Consider the following 21,242-nt stretch of genomic DNA (forward strand, 5'->3'; position numbering starts at 1 on the left):
TTTCATCATTAAAATTTTTTTTAATCCATTTTATAGCATATGGATGAATAAACCCTTCTCTGTGGACACACAGTTTTAGATGTAGTGAGAAGACAATAAGTGTCATAGATTTCACATAATAATGAGCAAATGAAATTGAAGGGGATAATTGTGTTAAATACATTCTATTATTAATCCCCATAGCATTTACAATTGAAAATATGTTTTATTTTTAAAACTAATAGCAGTTATAATTGGTGGACATGTTTTGTCCCATGTCTCAAGAATGACTGCACCATATTCTAATTTGTTGAGATAGTGAATTGGTGGGTTTTTGTTAAATGTGAGCCAAATCATCACAATTAAAAGAACCAAAGACTTAAACTACTTCACTCTGTGTGCATTCAATTTATTTAATACACAAGTTTCACAATTTGAGTTGAATTACTGAAATAAATGAACTTTTCCATGACATTCTAAATGACTGAGAAGCACCTGTATATCTTTTGAATAGAAATGATCATTTGTCTGTCTGGTGCATAAAAAATAATAAACTATTCTAGCATTAAAAGGTATAATAAATACAGGTAAAATCATAATAAAATAATAATAATAATAATAATAGTAGTCAGTCCGGCCCATGGAATTTTATTTTAGAAACCGACCCGGCCCCCCATTAAAGAAAAGAAAATTATGTGGCCCGCTCAGAAAAAAGTTTGGGGACCCCTGCTCTAAACGATCACAGCCCAGGTAAGAAGGGTCTTATCTAGCAAAATGATCGATTATTTTCTAAAAAAAAAAAATACAATTTATATACTTTTTAACCTCAAATGCTTGTCTTGTCTAGCTCTGTGTGTACTCTGTGTAGAGATTAAAAAGTATATAAATTATAAATGTTTTTAGAAAATAACCAATAGTTTTCGCTAGACAAGACCCTTCTTCCTCGGCTGGAATCATTTAGAGCCCTTTGAAACTGCATTTAAACTGCATTTTGGAAGTTTAAACTCGAGGGCACCATAGAAGTCCATTATATGGAGAGATAACCTGAAATGTTTTCCTCAAAAAACATAATTTTTTTACGACTGAAGAAAGGAAGACATGAACATCTTGGATGACAAGGGGGTGAGTACATTATCTGTAAATTTTTGTTCTGAAAGTGAACTACTCCTTTAAGTAGTTACATATAAGGACACATTTCATGCAATTTAAAGGATTAGTTCACTCCAGATTTAAAATCCAAGATGTTCTTGTCTTTCTTTCTTCAGTCAAAAATAAATTAAGGTTTTTGAGGAAAACATTCCAGGATGTTTCTCCATATAGTGAATTTCAATGGGAGCCAACGGGTTGAAGGTTCAAATTGCAGTTTCAATGCAGCTTCAAGGGGCTCTACACTATCCAAGGCAAGGAAAAAGGGTATTATCTAGCAAAAAAAAAGGACTTTTAAACCACAAATGCTTGCTTTGCACCAGCCTAACTTCACGCATCACATAGTCACGTTGGAAAGGACACACCTGATGTAGGTGGACACACCGACCCAGTGTTTACAAAGCGAATATGCGAAGAAAGTCAAACGCCCTTCATAAAAAAGGTAAAACAATGGTGTTGGACAATACTGAAGTGAAAAATGAGATTACCATACCTTAGTACCAGAGTACACAGACAAATAACTAACCAGACGACCAAATGACAAATCATTTCGCTAAACAAGACTCTTATTCCTTGTCTGGGATTGCGTAGAGCCCTTTGAAACTGCAATTTGAACCCTTTAACCTGTTGATCCCCACTAAAGTCCACTATATGGAGAAAAGTCCTGGAATGGTTTCCTTAAAAATTTATTCTCAACTGAAGAAAGAAATATATTAATATCTTGGATGACATGGGAGTGAGTAAACTATTAGTACATTTTACTTCAGGAGTGAAGTAATCCTTTGAAAATATGAGTACTGTTCTAACTGTGTAGTAGTTAGTCTCTTAAAATTAAAAATATTAAGGAAAATGCACACACATGGTTGAATAATAACAATATCTCACGTGATTTTCTTACCAGCACAGAAACAGCTCTTGCTGCTGGTCTTTACGCGGCCCGTGACCCCTCCCAAGAAGTCGGGCCATGCAAACACGTTTCCTTTCTGCAGATCACGTGGACAGCTACTGGCCAGAGTCTTCATCTGAAAATAGTAGAAATATGTTTAGTTTCTGAGCTCATAGCATTTTTTTCAGTTTCAAGGAACTCTGTACACTGTTGACGTAATAGTAAGAATAAGGAATGTCTATAAACTGATACCTGCTGTGGTGTTAAAACATAGTTCCATATATTAAGCTGGCTAAGAGTGCCTACAAAGGACTCCACTGGGTTGAAGCCATCTCCCCTCTGGTCCTGATCCTGTCCAAGTACCAGAGCACCCCCTCCTGTTTAAAGTGAGTACAGAGCAAACATTTTAGTTTCAGGACACACATTCTCTTTAACGCACCATACAGCAATAAAAGTGGCTTAAAGAACTGGCAATGTGTTTGATTTCTTTATTAGGTAAAAACGTCAACCTGGTATGGTAGTGCCAACAGATAGCCCTTTCCCTCCATCTGAAGGGCTCCCATCAATATAAACTCTCCAGTCACCATCCTTGCTGCGCCATGATACACCAATATGGTGCCAGAGGCCATCATTTACTGCTGGGCAGTCAGTAATCCGCTCTTTGCCATTTACATACAAGACCCATCTGAAAGTAAGACAGAAACAAAAGGGAAAAGGAAAAGAGGGAAAGGTAAGAAAGATTGTTAAACAGGTCACAGCATGTAATAATATTAAATGTAGTTATTTAAATCTACATTTTGCAACTGTTAAACAAAGCTCTCACCCATTATAATCAATGAGGAGGAAGGCATTGTCACTTCCCTCCACCGCATATGAGATGGGAGTTCCATAATTAACAGTGTCTGATGACCTCATCCAAAATGTGCATGTGATCTGAGTAAGTGAAGGCATGTGACCATCCATCATCACATAACCATGGATACCAGAAACTTCAAACTCCAGATCAAAGGAGTAGGGCATTTCTGTTTGAAAAAATGGAAAAGACCACAGATGATATGTAATTATCAAGGGGCCGTCTTACACATTATTTTCGTATTGTCAATTTTTTTTTTTTTACCTCAAAGTACAATATGTGACCCTGGCCACAAAACCAGTCATAATCTGAAATCGGAATAAATAAGATTTCCACTGATGTATGATTTGTTAGGATAGGACAGTATTTGGCTGAGACATAACTATTTGAAAATCTGGAATCTGAGGGTGCAAAATAATCAAAATATTGAGAAAATCGCCTTTAAAGTTGTCCAAATTAAGTTCTTAACAATTACTAATCAAAAATTAAGTTTTGATATATTTATGGTAGCAAATTTAGAAAACATCTTTAGGATCTTTACTTAATATCCTAATGATTTTTGTCATAAAAGAAAAATCGATCATTTTCACCCATACAATGTATTGTTGGCTCTTGCTACAAATATATCTGTGCTACGTATGACTGGTTTTGTGGTCTAGGGTCACATATAATAAATGGCTATATAAAAGTTATATAATTTCATTATAAAAATACATCATAAATTATTTTCTTATTGCTAACATGTATCTCTTCAAAAGTTCAAAGCAAACCTTTTTGTAGCTTAATTCTAATAAATGACTGGGGAGGAAGTTTTTGGTTCTGAAAGTTACAGTTTGTTGTCACAGTACATCAGACTTTATTTGAAAACATCTATGAAAAATGTATTCTGTATAACAGGGTGTAAAAATTTATGGTCTACTGAATCATTTTAAGTGCTGCTGCTAGGAACTTTTCTGGGAACGCATCTCATTAAACTGACACAAAATCTCTAACAAGCCTTTGCAATACTTTTTCTATGATGATGATTTTCCATGATTTTTCATCTCTTTCCCTCTATACCTGTCTCACACCTGGTTCCGTTGAACCCAGGAGGGCATCGGCAGGTGAAAGTGGCCACTCCATCCACACAGGTTGCGCCATTGAAACACAAATTTGGATTGCAGTCGTCTACGTCCACCTGGCATAGTCTGCCGCTGTATCCATTCACACATTCACACCTGTGAGACAATGTTTGTTATCCATCATTTGTAAGTTGTAACAAATACAATGCATTATAACCATCCCTCTAATGCATATGCATGAACTGTTTCTACAAAGGCTTCCTCACTAACCTGAAATCATTGACAGCATCCACACATTGTCCTCCATTCAGACAGGGGGCGCTGTAGCACTCATCAACATCAACCTCACAATTTTCGCCAGTGTAGCCCTGAGGACATGTACAGAAATACCCACCCTCCAAATCTTTACAAACACCTCCGCTTTGACACGGGCTGGAAGCACACTCATTTATTTCCAACTCACAACGTGGACCTAGATGTAAATGACAAAGATATTCCTTGTTACTTGATTGGTACGCTACAATTTAAAGGGATAGTTAATCCAAAAATGAAAATTCTGTCATTAATTATTCTCCATCATGTTGTTCCAAACCCGTAAGACCTTCGTTCATTTTCAGAACGCTGAAACAATTAAGATTTTTTTTTAATGAAATCTGAGAGCTTTCTGACCCTGCATAGACAGCAACAGAACTACCATGTTCAAGGCCAAGAAAGGTAGTAAGGACATTAATAAAATAGTGGTTTAACCTTATATTTATGAGTTATAAGAATACTTTTTGTGCACAAAGAAAACAAACAAAAAAAATTTATTCAACAATTTCCTCTCTTCTAGGTCAGTCTTTTCTAGGCCTCGAATGTGGTTCTACCGTTGCGGTCTATGCAGGGTCAAAAAGCTCTTGGATTTCATCAAAAATGTCTTAATTTGTGCTCCAAAGATGAACGAAGGTCACTTAAGGGTTTGGAAATACATGAGGGTGAGAAATTAATGACAGAAGAATTTTTATTTTTGGGTGAACTAACCTTTCGAACTTCCAGTTTAAAGTATTATACTATAAATGACATAATATGTAAGTGAACAGGTGAGGAGCTGACCTGTGAATCCATCTGGACAGCTACATGTAAAGTGATTCACTTCATCCACACAGAGTCCTTCATTCAAACATGGAGAAGAGCTGCACTCGTTCACCTCTGCTTCACACATCAAGCCTTCCAGAGACAAAACACAACACAAGGCACAAACACAAAAACATATGGAACATCATTTACCTCACACTTCAATCAACAAGCAAACAATACTTTAATATTCTGATTTTACTTCATATTGCCATACTATCTATTAAACCTTAAGTCACATCACAAATCCTGTCTATTTTTTAATGATGATGTCATTACACACATTTTATCAGTAAAGGAAAAAGATTTTTCTAACTTAAGCAGGTCCACGTCATCAATAACAGAACAGCACAAAAAGCAGATGGAAACTTGGCTAATGTTGAATATTGTTACTTTAGAAAAGTAAGCAGTTTACACAGTCTGAGATCAGTTTTCATTATATTTGTTTTGATTTATCTTCTTCTTTCAATTATTTTCTTTTCAATTTTTGCCTCGCTTGCCACCTCAAACAAAACACCCCAGACACATACACAGAGTTAAAAAAGAACAAAAACACTTTCAATTCAATTCTGCATATCTAGGGCAGCCACATGCTTAATCATGGCCACGTTTTAAAGAGAAGAGACAATGGCCTGAATGGAAAAAGTGTTGTAAGGTTCTGAGAATGAGAGCTCGTGCAGTTCCACTGCCAGACTCAAGAGATTCAGAGACAGCTAAATCCATCACAATGGTTAGACTAAAGGAAAGTTTCAGAACCCTCAACAGAGAGGAATTTTGGATTTGGGTTTAATTGCCTCAAACATTTCAGTCGTAGAACTCAGCTTTTACAGTTACATTGGGATTCCCCAGTGTGAAGTTGAGCTTGTGTCAGATCATGTGAGTGGACTTTCTCTTACCTACAAACCCAGGCTGACACTGACACTGGAAATCTCCCATGCCATCTCTGCACAAGCCACCATTTTGACATGGAGCAGAATCACATTCGTCAATGTCGCTCTCACACTTGGCTCCTGTCAGGCAATGAATGAGGAAAATGGGGAAAAAGTGGCCAGTGATTCATCTCAACCACAGAGGCTGAGGTAAATCTATCAAAATTACATAGTGTAATACCAGGCTAACTGAATTATTAAAACAAATTTCGCTGGCTCAACTGAAGAACTTTAAACAGATTGCAGTACATAGATACATAGACAGTGCATAGAGCAACTATAAGGGTTTAGAAATTTGTTTTCCAACAACTTTGAACTTAACAGCTGGTTTTTCAATGTTACTTGAGTTATGTCTCCAGAACATGCCAAACCTGTGAATCCTGGAAGACAGGTGCATACATATCCGACGCCGACTTCCTCACAAGTGCCTTGGTTTTGACACGGATTCAGGAGACATTCATGGAACATCTGAGAAAGAGAAAAGAACTACAACTTCAGCTATTTTACTTCAGCCTCCAGGGGGTGCTGCGACACCAACAAAAGTAATTAGCACCATTCACCAAAAACATATCTGAATGTCATTTCATAAATAGTTAAATAATCAATTGCCATCTTTAAACAAAATGATACAAGAACATCCTTTAGTACTATTTTAACTATAGTAATAACTATTTATTGGCTGTATGATGTCTTTTTTCTGTGAACTTCCTCACATAAATTAGGAGATGGAATACTTTTGTGAAATGCTATATTTGTATCATCTTTCCTTAAAATAAGACACTTCGTATTTAGTATTTAATGCAATGGCATTCATACATTTATAGGTATGATTTATAGGTTACAACATGTGAACCAAGACCACATTTCAAAGATTCCTTTCCAGATGCAGGTACCAACTAGTGAGAGTGAGAAGACGTCTCACCTGGCTACTGGCTTGATAATCTTTTCTCACAACAACCTCTGGCGCTGCAGTTGCACTTTCCTCTTTAGGCAGGAAACTAGAGCCAAAGCCTGAGTCAGACCAAGAGAAAAGAGGGAAAAAAGTACAAGGAGGAGACAGAAATGAGAAAATGAAACAGACAGAATAAGCACAACACACATATAAAAAAAAAGATGTGAAAGAGGAGAATTTCTGCTGTCAAAACTGGAAAACATTTTCCAAAGGCATTCATCATCCTCATCTTTTCCACACTGAGGCACTTTTTTCCTGCGTGTACAGAGAATCAGATTCCATTATGCGCATTGGATTCTCATTGCAAATCGTTCGCACACCTACCCAAAGCCTGCAAATGACCTATATGTTCCATTGGTGAATGAATGAAGAAACTCTCTACACATCATGGTCTTACACAAGCATCACTTTATATCACGTTAAAGGTGAATCACGTCATTTATTTTTCTTAAAATACTTCCTCTTACCGAGCCTACCTATTACAAGCTGTTTAGGAGAGAATTGACAAGTGGAAACTATCATTATTTTTGAAATTCTGCTTATTGGTCCCACCAGTGACGCAACATTTACATGCATAGACTATTCATACCCAGCATCAGACCTGAACACATACACTACCATTCAAAGGTTTGAGGTCAGAAAGAATTTTAAAGACATTAATACTTTTATTTAGCAAGGAAACATTAAATTGATTAACAGTGACATTCATAATGCTACATTGGATTTCTGTTTTAAATAAACGCTGGTCTTTTTAACTTATTATTCATCAAAGAATCCTGAATAACAACAACACAACATAAAAGGAAATGCTACTTGAGCACCAATTTAGCATGTTGTATATGGTGTTTATGTTCTTTCAGATGAATGCAATCAGAGTTATATTAAAAAATGTCCTGGCTCTTTCAAGCTTTGTAATGGCAGTGAATGGTGGTTGAGATTTTGAAGCAAAATAAAGTGTGTCCATCCATCATGAAAAGTACTCCACATGGCTCTGGGGGGTTAATAAAGACCTTCTGAAGTGAATCGATGAGTTTTTGTAAGAAAAAGAGTCATATGTGACCCTGGACCACAAAACCAGTCTTAAGTCGCTGGGGTATGTTTGTAGCAATAGCCAAAAATACAGTGCATGGGTCAAAATTTTTGATTTTTCTTTTATGCCAAAAATCATTAAGAAATTAAGTAAAGTTCATGTTCCATGAAGATTTTTTGTAAAATTCCTACTGTAAACATATCAAAATGTAATTTTTGATTTGTAATATGCATTGTTAAGAACCTAATTTGGACAACTTTAAAGGTGATTTTCTCAGTCTTTTTGATTTTTTTGCATCCTCAGATTTCTGATTTCAAATAAATGTATCTCAGTCAAATATTGTCCTATCCTAACAAACATACATCAATAGAAAGCTTATTTATTGAGCTTTCATATGATGTATAAATCTCAGTTTTGTCAAATTTAACCTTATGACTGGTTTTGTGGTCCAGGGTCACATATTTAAAACTTTATAAACCATAATTTCTAGTTTTCGCTAACTGTTGTGCGTGCACTCTCTCTCGAGAGTAGAACGTAACGTAAGCTCCAGTCTGGAGTGACGAACGCGGAAGCAAGAGAGAGCAAAACAAAACATCAACTGCGAATTAGAAGTGCAAAACGTAATCTCTTAGCGGAAGCTAGAGATTACAGTTTATAATATTTAAAATACAGGTATTTTTAAAATGCATCGATTCGCTTCAGAAGGCCTATATTAACCCTTACGGAGCTGTGTGGAGTTCTTGATGATCCATGATGGATGCACTTCATTTTGCTTCAAAATCTCAACAGCCATTCACTGTCATTATAAAGCTTGAAAGAGCCAGAACATTTTTAATATAACTCCGATTGCAATCATCTGAAAGAAGAAAGTCATATACACCTAGGATGGCTTGAGGGTGGTTAACTCATGGGGTAATTTTAGTTTTGGGTAAATCCCTTTAAAACTGAAGCAATGGATACTAAAAGGAAATAAATAGACTAGAATAAAGGCAAAAGACACGTACTGGAGCACTGTTGGATGGCTTTGGCTCCAGTTATTGTGGTGGTACCGTAAAAAGGGCAAGAGAGGCAGTAGGAACGGCCCTCCTCTGGCTGGTAGTAATCTCTGGGACATGGGTAACATGGAACTAGACCTGTCCGGGAGAAATGGCCTGCGGAACATGGTACTGGAAAGACAGAGAGAAAAAGAAACCCAATGTTTTTAGAAAAAAGTATTTTTCAAATAAATTTAGTTTTTTGTTTATATGTTCAAAGAGCAGGTCATATGGGTTTTCTGAAAAACTTGTTTTTTGAAGTTTGTAATGTAGCTACCTTCAGTGTAAACAGTCGGCAAAGTTGTTAATCAAAAAAGTGCATTATACATAAATACAATGTCTCTCGAAATAAAGAGTCCACTCAGAATTGCCGTCATATTTTCTAATCTTCTGCCTGTTACGATATATGTCACTATACTCTTAAAAACAAAAGTGATTCACGATGCCATAGAAGAACCTTTTTGTCTTTCTGTTTCACAAAAGGTTATTTGTGGCAAATAAGGTTCTTCAGATTATAAAAAGGTAAGCAAGAAATGGTTCTTCAAAGAACCTTTGACTGAATGGTTCTTTGTGGAACCAAAAATAGTTCTTCTATGGCATTGGTTGAAGAACCTTTTGAAGCCCCTTTATTTTTAAGAGTGTAGGTAACATATTGGCATAATCCCCACCTGCTCATGAAATACGAACACTCTAAACTGCCCACAAACATTTCCGCTAGTTAGTGTGTTTACATCATGTCGAGAAGACGCTGTGTTCTGTGCGGTGAAAGCAAGTTTGTTTTGTTTTCATTGTTGAAAGATGATGTGAAGAATCAGTGGTTAAAATGTATTTTTCCAGTATTCCACTACAATTTTTGTTGTGTGCTTGTCATTTTACCAAGGACTGCTTCTCTAATCTTGGCTTTTATCGTCTCTGGCTTGTAATCTTCTTTATTTAGACTATCAAACGTCTCCGAACCACAACCTGTATCTAAATATCTAGTTTTTTGTGCTAATATATGATGTATACCCAGTGCAGCTTTGCAAAAATGCTTTTTGATTTTTTGTCTTGTTTCCAGCCAAAATAGGAAAAGAAAAGAAAAGCATTTTTTACAATGATATTACGATAGTAATACCACGGTAGTCTTGCTAAAATAGTCTGATAATTCGCTGTGAACCCACTATTTCCTAAGAATTTGTTGATTAATGTAGACTGTCCTTGTTCTAATTACTTTACAGTTTAGCAGTGAAACTTTAGCTGTGGGCACGATTTGCATTATTTTAAGAATGGATTGGAGCACTATATTATTGTTTTATGCAAAGGTGCAAGTTGCCATGTTTTCACAACAAAATCCACCCAATTGCTACTCAAAACTAGCACAAACACATAAATATTGCGTTTCCGGGGTGTAAAATACGTGTTTTTGTTGGGGCTCTCTTAGTAAATTTGCATTCCAGTGGCTTAATATGATGTTATTGGGATTACTTCAACCTGCGGACATAAAAAAAAAAAAAAAAAAAATGTGTACTTGGCAACAAAGATGGTAACTTGCTCAAGTATTCTTCTCTGTGCCAATGAGAGAGAGTAGGCTTACGGAAGGGAGGGGTTACGCTCAAAGCTGATTCAAATGAACCGTTTTGAAATCACTGACAAATGACTATGTATAAATGTATATTCTGTTTTTGACCTTAGATGCATTTAAATCTGTTGTAGGGGACTCAAACACAATATTAGGACACTTTAAAAAACCATATGACCTGCTCTTTAAGTATTTCTTAGGTGTATTTTAGTCATTTTTATTATGTTACATCTCACCACCGCACTCATTGACATCCAGAGCCCCTCTATTGACAGTGGTCGTGGTGGGAGGGCAGGCCAGACAGACCTGAGAGCCGAAATCGGGCTGGTATTCCCCTAAAGGACAGGACTCACAGGTCTCCAACCCGGTTAATGACGAGCTGCCAGGCTGGCACTGCGCTGGAAATATGCACACACATGCAGGTATGCACACACACAAATAGAGAGACACACTTAGAGATCCCATCTAGTAACAGTTTTCTACTGTAACAGAATGGAGTGATGAGTAAAGTTAAACAAACATACAGACCATCATTTCACAATTTTAGATCAATGAATCAAGCTGAGCAATTACCTTTGCACTCTGCCAGGCTGCGGGAATGAAGGTACGGAGTAGAGAAGCCATCCGGGCAAGACTTACACTCCATCTGCCCTTCCGCATCCTGATACGACCCTCTCCAACAGCTCTCACACTCACCATACTCCAGAGAGAAAAATGTCCCTACTGGGCATTGCACTACGAGTCAAAACAAACAGGAAGGTCAAAAAGGTGTTTGTTGCCAAATCATACGCAACTGACTGACACTTTGCAAAACAAGTATTTTTGTGGTAAAGTTGCAGCTAATTTGTGGCAAATTTGCAGCAAACTAAATAGTTTGCCACAAATGTTTTCCAGACATTTGCAGCTCTTCACCCTATCCCAAAAACACTTAAATGCCTGTCACATTTTGACTCTGAAATCGATATCAGATGTGTCCTTTTGAATAATGTGTATTTCATTTTCAAACTTACCACACACCCTGCCTTTGAGAACAGACCCTGGACGGCAGTACAGTGTAGCTTTTCTACTTTCCAGGGATTTGGGGTCCGCTACGATCATCTCTGACGACACGTGGAAGGTAGAGAACGGCTGCTTGCTCAGTGTCCGCTTAAGTCGATTGGTCAGCTGCTCAAGTGCCCTCAGTAAACGTCTTTGATTGACTATTTCCGCCGAGTCGTTCCTCGACAAGGGCAGTGGGATGCTTGCTGGGAAAAAGGAATTGTGTTGGGAGAAGTTGCAACTAACTTTCAATAGGTGCAACAAAGGGCCTAAGTTAGCCCAATAGTTGGGGGTATTTCTCTACCTGTGATATTGAAATGGATTTGTATCTTTTGCTCTCTGGTAGGGCCAGTGATTTTGCGATGCTGTTTGGTCCTCATGTGATAGCCATGCTGTGATGATTCATCTTGCTGCATGTTTTGATCTGGGGCAAAACCAGTGTCAAAATATGCATAGTCCTGGCCGTTCTGAGAGCCCCAATTACTGCCCCATCCTCCAGGACCTGAGGAGAAGAAAAAATAAATTACAGTTTGATAAATTTAATCTGCTCACATGTGGGGGAAAAACTATATAAAGTCATCTTATCAGTGCAAATTTTTATTTAATTTTAATTTTTTTAAATTTACTTTCAGCTTTATATTTACACTACTAGTCAAACGTTTTTGAACAGTAAGATTTTTAATGTTTTTAAAGTATTCTTTTCTGCTCACAATCCATTTATTTGATTCAAAATACAGCAAAAGCAGTAAAATTGTGAAATATGTTTACTATTTAAAATAACTGCTTTCTATTTGAATATATTTTAAAATGTAATTTATTCCTGTGATCAAAGCTACATTTTCAGCATCATTGCTCCAGTCTTCAGTGTCCTTCAGAAATCATTTTATATGCTGCTTTGCTGTTTAATAAACATTTTTATTATTATTATCATCATTTTTTTCAGGATTCTTTGATGAATAGAAAAACCCAAAGATCAGCATTTATCTGAAATAAAAACTAATTAAAATAATATACACTATACCATGTATTAATTGGATACTTTTATTTAGCAAGGATGCTTTAAATTGACCAAAGTGATAATAAAGGCATTTATAATGTTACAAAAGATTCCTATTTCAGATAAATGCTGTTCTTCTCAACTTCATCAAAAACTTCTGCTGAACTTTTCACCAAAGAAACCTGAAAATATTCTACTCAGCTGTTTTCAATATAATAATAATATTAATAAATGTTTTTGAGCAGCAAATCAAAATATTAGAATGATTTCTGAAGGATCGTGTGACTGGAGTAATGATGCTTGAAATCAGATAAATAAAAATTACATTTTAAAATATATTCAAATAGTAAACAGTTATTTAAATAGCAAAAATATTTCAAAATTTAATTGTTTTTGCTGTACTTTTGATCCAATAACTGCAGGCTTTGTGAGCAGAAGATATTTCTTTAAAAATAATAAAAATCGTACTGTTCAAAAACTTTTGACTGATAGTGTAAATCTGAAATAAAATAAAATATAATATTAAACAAAAAATGTAAGATTACTAATCATTTACTAAAGCTGAAATGAAAGTAAATTAAATAACTTTTGACTGGTAGTGTATTTCAATCACCAAAAACTATTTTTAAAAGAATTAGCATGTCAATATTTACCAATAGCAAATCCATTTGGATAATCATAGTTATACTCCAGGCACTGTCCAGGTAAAGTCATTTCCAGTTTGCAGAGGACATCATCTCCATTGCAGATTTTAGGGACCTACAGGATTATGATTATTAAAAAAAGAAAAAACAATGAGGGATAACAAGATACATTTCAAGTTATGTGGCCACAGTATGCGTACATGTCTATATACTTGTGTGTCAGATCTCACCATATCTTTAAGAACAGTTGAAAACTCCCCCGTGAAGGACTTTAGCAAGTTAAGATCATCACAGCGGGATGTTTTAAACAACATCTCAAAGGGCTTAAATCCATTGTTTGCAATTCTGTTCACTATACACGGGAGATACATGGGAGACACAATTAAATAAATAAACTCAAAGAAAAGTTTACAAATGAGGCTCTATGGATTTGTCTCCACAGTATATGTATGAATCTATGTGTGGAAAGTGGAAATTACAAACAGTAGAGGAAAAATGAAAGACAAATGTTGAGTAAGAATGAAGCAATACTCACGGGAGCAATCAGGCCTGTCTGGTGAACGGGGCGGCTCCCAGATTCCATTATTGGCGCAAAAGTAGCTGTGCACTGCATCCTGGGTGAGACTGTAACCCTGTCTGCATATCAAAGTGCAGTTCTTTCCTTCCTCAGTCTTGGCACAGGAGAAATCTCCATTCACAGGCACAAATGGCTTCTCACAGGTTGAACCTGAGGTTATAAACAGTCTTCAGCGCCACTGAATTAACTACTTTATTTAAATAGAAAGAGCAATCTGGAAAAATGTATCTTGACTGGCTAGACAGATTTAAAGTCAGATTAAGTCTTTATTTCTTAAAGAGCTTGTAAACAGTCTGAAAGTTGTTAATCAAAAAAGTGCATTATACAAAAAAGATATTGTCTCTCAAAAGAAAGAACTCTGAGCAGCCTAAACCATATTTTTGAATCGTCTGCCTGTTATCAATATACATCACTAGATAACACATTAGCATAATTACATACACTGCTCTGCGCTGTGAAAGCAAGTTTGTTTTGTTTTCATTGCCGAAAGATGATGATGTGAAGAATCAGTGGTTAAAATGAAATTTTCCACTATACCACAGCAATACAATTCCAACCTTTTGCTGTGTGCTAGTCGTTTTACCGAGGACTGCTTCTTCAATTTTGGCGTGAGATTCGCTAAACGCTTATCCATGAAAGATAAGTCTGTACCTTCTTTATTTAGACCAACAATACATTATGTGTACATTTTCTCAAAAATTTGTGCTCAAAACATCAGTTTTTTTGTTCTAATATGTGATGTATACCTAGTGCAGCTTTAGGTAAACCATGATATTACTGTCTTACTGAAATAGTTCTGATAATTCACTGTGAACCCACTATTTGCTAAGAATGTGTTAATTAACGTAGACTGTCATTGCTTTAATTACTTTGATTAATAATAAAGAATGTAAACATATTTTGGTTTACAAACTGTATTGTTTTATAAGTTAGTCACGTTATCACTCGGCTAACATCCACCGTTATTATTTAGTAAAGTGTTTACAGTACAGCAGCTAAACTGTAGCTGTGGGCACAATTTGCTTGCATTGTATACAGAAAGACCAATCACAACAAACTTGGCCAGCTGACCAATCAGAGCAGAGTAGGCTTATGTTGAGGAGGGGTTAACAGACCTTAAGCTCAGGAACTGCTTTGAACGCTTCTTCAAAATCATTGCAAAATGAATCTAATATTAAATGTATATTCTGAGGTTTTCTGACCTTAGATGCATTTAAACCAACACAATATTAGGACACTTTAAAACATCATATGACCTGCTCTTTAAGAAAAACTTAAAAAAAAAAAAAAACAGTAGATTGTAGCATGTTTTGTGGAATGACATTTCTTAGTCAACAATGAGACAGTCCATGCTAATATACAGTACCTTGTACGGTAATGATGAGTTCACAGGTACGGTTGTTTCCAGAAGGGTCTGTGGCTGTGTAGTACACTGAAGTTTCTCCAACAGGAAATACATTTCCAGATGAGTGAGTACTAGAGATATTCAAATAGGCTCCTGAGAAAGAAAATGAAACAAATAAATTACTTAATACAGGCAAGGAAGTAGCACACAATTATATAAAGTGCCATTTAGTAAGATTTCATTTGTTTTTTTGTTTTTTTATGCAAAATCATCAATTAGAATGATTTATGAAGGATTATGCTTATAGCTCATTCACATAAATTGTAATAAAATAAGACGAGAACTCAGCGTTAAGCTGTGTCAGAACAAATTCATCTAGATAATCACAAATTAATTACAGTCAAACTCCAATTTTTTCAGACACCTTCAACATTTTTCACATTATCACAGTTTATTTGCTATAGTTTAGAAAACGGTTATAAAATATTACAAGAACTCAAAAGTTAAACTGAGTCAGAACAAATTCATCTTGATAATATCAGATAACTTTGATAGAAAGGTATGTAACAAAACATGGTCAAGTCAAAGTGTCAAATCAAATTGTATCAGTTTTATTGGTAGTCAACTGTATGAAGAATTTTTGGGTATAATATGTCACGGTTTACTTTATTTTGCTATCCTCACTTACATAAATGAACTATAGTTTCCTGCACCCACTAGTAAAACAAATATCAAAATATACCTGGTGTCTGAATAAACTTTGTTTTGACTGTACATGTAATGTGATATAAAATCAGTACATGCATGTATATTTTATTTGTAAAAAAAAAAAAAAAAAAAAAAAAAAAGTCTGTTTTAATCTCTTTGTAGCCATAACAGTTACAGTTCTGGGAAGGCTTTCTACTAGATTTTGGAACATGGTGGCAGGATTTGATCCCATTCAGACAAAAAGCATGTCAGATTCATTCCAAAGGTATTCAGCTAAGGCCAGGTCTGGGCTTTGTGTTTAAACACCAGACTCACTTATCAGTTTTGCTTTGTGTACTGGGGTCTCACAATGCTAGAGCAAAAAAAAAGCCATCCCAAAACGTTGCAACAAATTTGGAAACACACAATTCCTTAGAACCACACTGTATGGTGTAGAATTAAGATTTATCTTCACTGGGGTTACTAGAATAGCTAAACCTGTTAATTAGAAAGGGGTGTACACATACTATTGGCCATGTAGTGTCTATATACAGCTGCATCTGTTTGCAATATCGCAGACAGATCGCTGTAGTTGTGCAATCTGGCATTAACAGGTACTTTCACAGACATTACCACAGGGAGCAATGTGGAGCTCCACAAGGACTCGCTCTGGTCAACCACAAAGTCCCACAAAGAGTGATACGCTACTGTAGTACTCCTCGAAAGGCCTGGGAATAATAGGCCTTGGTGCCAGAGGAAAGTAATTGCTAGATTGTTTAATGACACAGAACTAAGAGTGCTACACTGCGGTCAGACAATAGAGTCTTTCAAGGATCACAGACACTCCACACACTCAAAGACACACATGCTTATTTGCATGCACATATCAGTACCCACAACTGTAATGAAACCCCTCATACATATATCCACTAAAATAAGGCTTTATGACCACACTGAGGCTGCATGTCGACGTCACACCACACTACTCCAACGTCAGCATGTTTTGTTTTTCCATGCCCACACCCTGACGCTGGTTTATATTTAGTACAGACAAAACTCCCTCCAAAACCCGGCAGACCCAGACATTTGTCAGACAGTTTGGAATAGACCTGGAACTTCTCTCTGGAAAAGTGTGTGCGCGTGTCTGTGTATTCACGTCTGAACTGGTTAAGAACAAAATGAATTATCTTGCGGAATCTGCAGTGCATATGCATTTGTGCATTTGTGTATGTTTTCTTAACTCAATACTCCATAATCACTATATCATACACTTTAGTTCTTTCTTTGTTCCCGAGACCAAAATGCTGATTCCAATCCTTATCGCTGCTTAAGGCGCCAAATCAATAAATTTTTTTTGTAGGAAAACGATTCCCATCCAGAGTTCGTAAAATGTTCATAAATCAAACCATTTCCATTCCCTGCAGCTACTAGAAGTTCATTCAACCCCATTCAACCTCCACAGGTGTCCTGAACTGAAGCCTCTCTGTGATGACTCTACCAAACGTCAATTCCTGAAGATTCATTTTCTCACGCACCAGATTCAAAGACATTCCAGTAAGGCCTACAAATTCCTGGACCTGTTTAATATTTCATCTGAACATCAAAATAAAGTATAAACATGATAAACGTGGCCTAACAACTGACATTGTTCCTTTTTTGCTGTCTTTATTTATTAAAACAGTAAAAGATCATGTGAATTTGTTTAGCCATATATTGGCTGCTCTTCATAGCTAAAAAACTGCCAGAACAGTTTTTTACACACCCCCTGCCTTGACTGGTGATATAACTTGCCAGAAAACATGTAGCCCAACCTGCAGAAGCAGACTTCCTGCAGGAAGATGAGTGATGAGGTATTTTTGTGCATAAATAGCATTTTTTGGTATATGAATTTACAGATAAGCTAACAGTTAGATGACTGGATGTAATTTGTCAGCAAGTTTAATCATCTTCAGTCTTGAGTGCTAATAAACAATAATTACGTAATAACAATGCTTAATAATCTATCAAGTTATAGACAGCAGTCAATAAAGCAACAGCAACATTATCGAATAGTTTTGTGTCAAAACAGGAGAGGCACAGGGCAGTGTCTGACAAACACTAGCACATCTTGTGGATCATAAGAAATAATTGAGAGAATTCATTTTTGTATAAATAAATATATATGTTTTAGTGCACCTTTAAACACTTTTTTGTCTTTTTCACTCTCTTATCCACCTTTTTCTTTAATGCAGAAGCAAGGGTGAGACTTCTGGTTTATTATCCGCTATAGGAAAATAACGAGAAGAATAACAACCTGCAATAAACGGTAAAAAGGTTTGCACTGCAAACCAGTGTGCTCATAATTAAGATAATACAAAATAATATTCTAAGACACACTAATTTACAATATCAAGAAGCAAAACAAGCTGTTTTGTACAGCTAAAAATAGCTGATGTGACCAGAAGCCAGACCCATTCAATTTACAAATGGCTGTGCCCACTCTTACGGGAAGAAAAGGTGGATAAATTTAAACTTTTTACCAGAGTTGTCCACTATTTACCAGAATTGTCTGAAAACTGAGGTTCTTCCCAGTATACTGCAGTTTTTTTTCCAGTGGCCTTGACGGTGGGTGGAGATCGACACCTGTCAATCAAGGGGGGTTCCGTATCTACAACAGAGTACAGAACGAAGTAATTATTTTGCTAAAGGTTGAATGTGGTAAATAATATATTAATTATAGTGTTTGGCAAAAAAAACATGACATTTAGGTATGACCATGTGATGGAATCCAACCTCACCAACTACAGTAACAGTGAAAGAGCAGTTGGCCTTGTTTCCAGTGCGGTCGGTTGCTGTATATGTTATGAACTCAGTCCCTATAGGGAAAGGCTGCATGGGGTTTAGAACAGGGGTCACCTGCACCACAACCTGAGGAAGAAAGGGAAAATCTCATTTGGAAACAAATACACAAAACCTGGGTATTTGATTTAAAAAGGAAAATTAAAGAGCTGATGTAAAAGTCACCTCATCTCCGGAATTGTCCCTAAGCATGGGTGCACTCAAACTGACGTTAGCTGACCTCTGATGTTCATCCGTCTCCGTGATGACATCATCAGGACACCGAATCCATGGAGGCTCTATATCTACAGAGGAGAACATCAGTTCAGGGCTCGAAAGTCTCCATAACGTCAACCCTCATTAGCAATTACTGATTCAATTACTGATGTAAACACGCCATAATGATGTCACTCATTGCCTCTAGCTAGCTCATCTTCAATCTTACGCTTCATGTAAAACATCTGTAATGTAAATAGATTTCATCCCTTTTGGAGCTCGATGGCCCCTGGTTACTGTACACTGCAAAAAAAAAAAAAAAGTGGCTTAATTCCAAACAATCACCATTTAACCACCCTCATGTTGTTCCAACCCTGAAAGACTTATTTTCTTGTATAGAACAAAAAAGATGATATTTTGAGAAATGCTTAAAAAAATTAAATGGCAATTATCCTTTTCGGGTGAACTTTTGATGTAAAGGGTTGTTTCACCTAAAAAAGAAAATTAGCCCATTATTTATGCACCCTTAAGCCATTCTAGGCGTATTTGACTTCCTTCTTTCAGACGAATCCAATCAAAGTTATATTAAAAAAATTGTCCTGGCTCTTTCAAGCTTTATCATGCCAATAGGCGAGTGTTTCTCTTCAACAGGTCAAAACAAGTCCAATAAAGTGCATCCATTCATAATAAAAAAGTGCCTCAAATATCCATATCCATAAAACGTAAAAATGACTTTAATCCAGCTTGCGCTCACTGTTATACAATGAGGCTCCTCCGGGCAGATGATGTAGGACGTATGCATAGTGTTTGTTTACAGGAGCAAATGAAGCAAAGTTTCCTTACTTTAGCAAAACCTCTTGGCTTATATCGAAATCCTCCGACATTCTTCTATACAAATCCTTGTTTTGTACTTCTAATTTGTGACCGTTGTTTTGTTTTGATCTCTCCACTTGCACTTCTGCGTTTTAGACTTCTGAGTGGCGCATGCGCAATGCCGTCATCCTACATCATCCGCCAAAAGCTGCTTCCGCGTATAACAGTGAGTGCAAGCTAGTTTAAAGTGATAATTACATTTTAAATATGTATATTTTCCTTACAAAAACACATCGTGTTTAGACACATCCTGCATAGACAGCAAAGTTTTAAAGGGAACTCCAGGTGTTAAGACTTGTATGGCTTAATATAATGTAAATGATGTCTCTTACTGAAATATGTAGTAGAAAAACCCATTAAAGATTTACATTATTTAAAAAAACCAACATCATTGTATACATATTTTGGACTATAGGGGGTGCTATTATTTTGAAAACGTGAAATGGTTACACTCGGTGAGCTACTGGTGCTGCCTGTTGCTATTTTTACCGCAACACAACTTGGAATACACAACTTGGACGCTTACAGGTATCGATGGATATAAACATAGGCTTAAACCAAATGCTTTACCATCGATTATGATATAGAGTGAAATCTGTGCTGAGATACTCCTTCAGTGGCAGTGGCGTCATGATTGGCAGTGTCGGCATGATTGCATCCTGTCAGAATGGCATCTAGCGTGTCTTATCTCTGCTGTTTGCTAGCTCTTTCAGTAGCTGTGGTCTACTAACAGCCTCAAAAGCATCAGGGCTAAAGTGGAGAGAACAAAGACGCAGGTCTTTAGGAAGTTTTATTCTTTTCTCCTCTACTTATCTCTAGGAACCAAAACCAAAAGCCACACAATGTGTATTCCGAGTTGTGTTGCGATAAAAATAGCAATAGGTAGCGACAGTAGCTCAGCAAGTGCAACCGTTTCACATAATTGAAATAATGGTGCTACTACAGTCAGAGATTCATTTACCTTATATTCAGCCATAAAAGTCTTAAAGGAGAACTCCGGTGTGATATTGACCTAAAGTGTATTGAATCATGATACCGAGTGTGAACGTACCTTGCATATTTCATCTCGGTTTGTGTCCAGCTGTCCGAAATCTGGGGTCAGTTAGCCGATGCTCACAACAGGCTGTCTATGAGAGTGAACAGGGCATCGGAAAAGCCATGTAAATAAATCACTGTTTTACGCCATTTACGAGGCACAAAGTAGCTCCAAACTTCATCGGTAGACTTCCTAGGGCCCTGACATTTAAAACGAGACATTGAGAACTCAGAAAAAGCACCGGTAGTTTATTTACAAGAAGATTTATACAGACATCTTCCACCAGGAACAGAGCGGTGGCCGCCATCTTAAATGTAGTCACGATAAGTCGAGTGTCGAGCACGAAGGAAACTACAACCTGATACGTTGATAACCTGATAAATTCATTGGTGCTCGACACTCGATTTATCGTGACTAAGTTCAGGATGGCGGCGACCGGATTTTCTTTCCCAGGTACTGTCTGTATAAATC

At 36.6% G+C, this 21,242-nt stretch overlaps 1 protein-coding gene across 1 annotated transcript in view; it reads right to left on the minus strand.

Moving 5' to 3' along the window:
* Positions 1 to 21,242, minus strand: part of svep1 (sushi, von Willebrand factor type A, EGF and pentraxin domain containing 1) — a 103,292-nt gene that overhangs the window by 24,322 nt on the left and 57,728 nt on the right. The window contains exons 8-29 of the mRNA XM_073836282.1: positions 18,833 to 18,951; positions 18,607 to 18,736; positions 18,369 to 18,476; positions 15,164 to 15,295; positions 13,756 to 13,947; positions 13,451 to 13,572; positions 13,230 to 13,335; positions 11,884 to 12,081; positions 11,552 to 11,785; positions 11,115 to 11,276; positions 10,778 to 10,939; positions 8,954 to 9,115; positions 6,890 to 6,978; positions 6,339 to 6,435; positions 5,935 to 6,048; positions 5,018 to 5,131; positions 4,196 to 4,397; positions 3,924 to 4,081; positions 2,835 to 3,033; positions 2,521 to 2,696; positions 2,264 to 2,388; positions 2,024 to 2,147 (exon numbers count right to left, since the gene is read on the minus strand). Of these exons, the coding sequence (XP_073692383.1) occupies positions 2,024 to 2,147; positions 2,264 to 2,388; positions 2,521 to 2,696; positions 2,835 to 3,033; positions 3,924 to 4,081; positions 4,196 to 4,397; positions 5,018 to 5,131; positions 5,935 to 6,048; positions 6,339 to 6,435; positions 6,890 to 6,978; positions 8,954 to 9,115; positions 10,778 to 10,939; positions 11,115 to 11,276; positions 11,552 to 11,785; positions 11,884 to 12,081; positions 13,230 to 13,335; positions 13,451 to 13,572; positions 13,756 to 13,947; positions 15,164 to 15,295; positions 18,369 to 18,476; positions 18,607 to 18,736; positions 18,833 to 18,951 (3,225 nt within the window). The remainder of the gene's footprint in view (positions 1 to 2,023; positions 2,148 to 2,263; positions 2,389 to 2,520; positions 2,697 to 2,834; positions 3,034 to 3,923; positions 4,082 to 4,195; positions 4,398 to 5,017; positions 5,132 to 5,934; positions 6,049 to 6,338; positions 6,436 to 6,889; positions 6,979 to 8,953; positions 9,116 to 10,777; positions 10,940 to 11,114; positions 11,277 to 11,551; positions 11,786 to 11,883; positions 12,082 to 13,229; positions 13,336 to 13,450; positions 13,573 to 13,755; positions 13,948 to 15,163; positions 15,296 to 18,368; positions 18,477 to 18,606; positions 18,737 to 18,832; positions 18,952 to 21,242) is intronic.

The sequence above is a fragment of the Garra rufa genome, chromosome 3 (assembly GCF_049309525.1).
Source record: "Garra rufa chromosome 3, GarRuf1.0, whole genome shotgun sequence".
Lineage (NCBI taxonomy): Eukaryota > Metazoa > Chordata > Actinopteri > Cypriniformes > Cyprinidae > Garra > Garra rufa.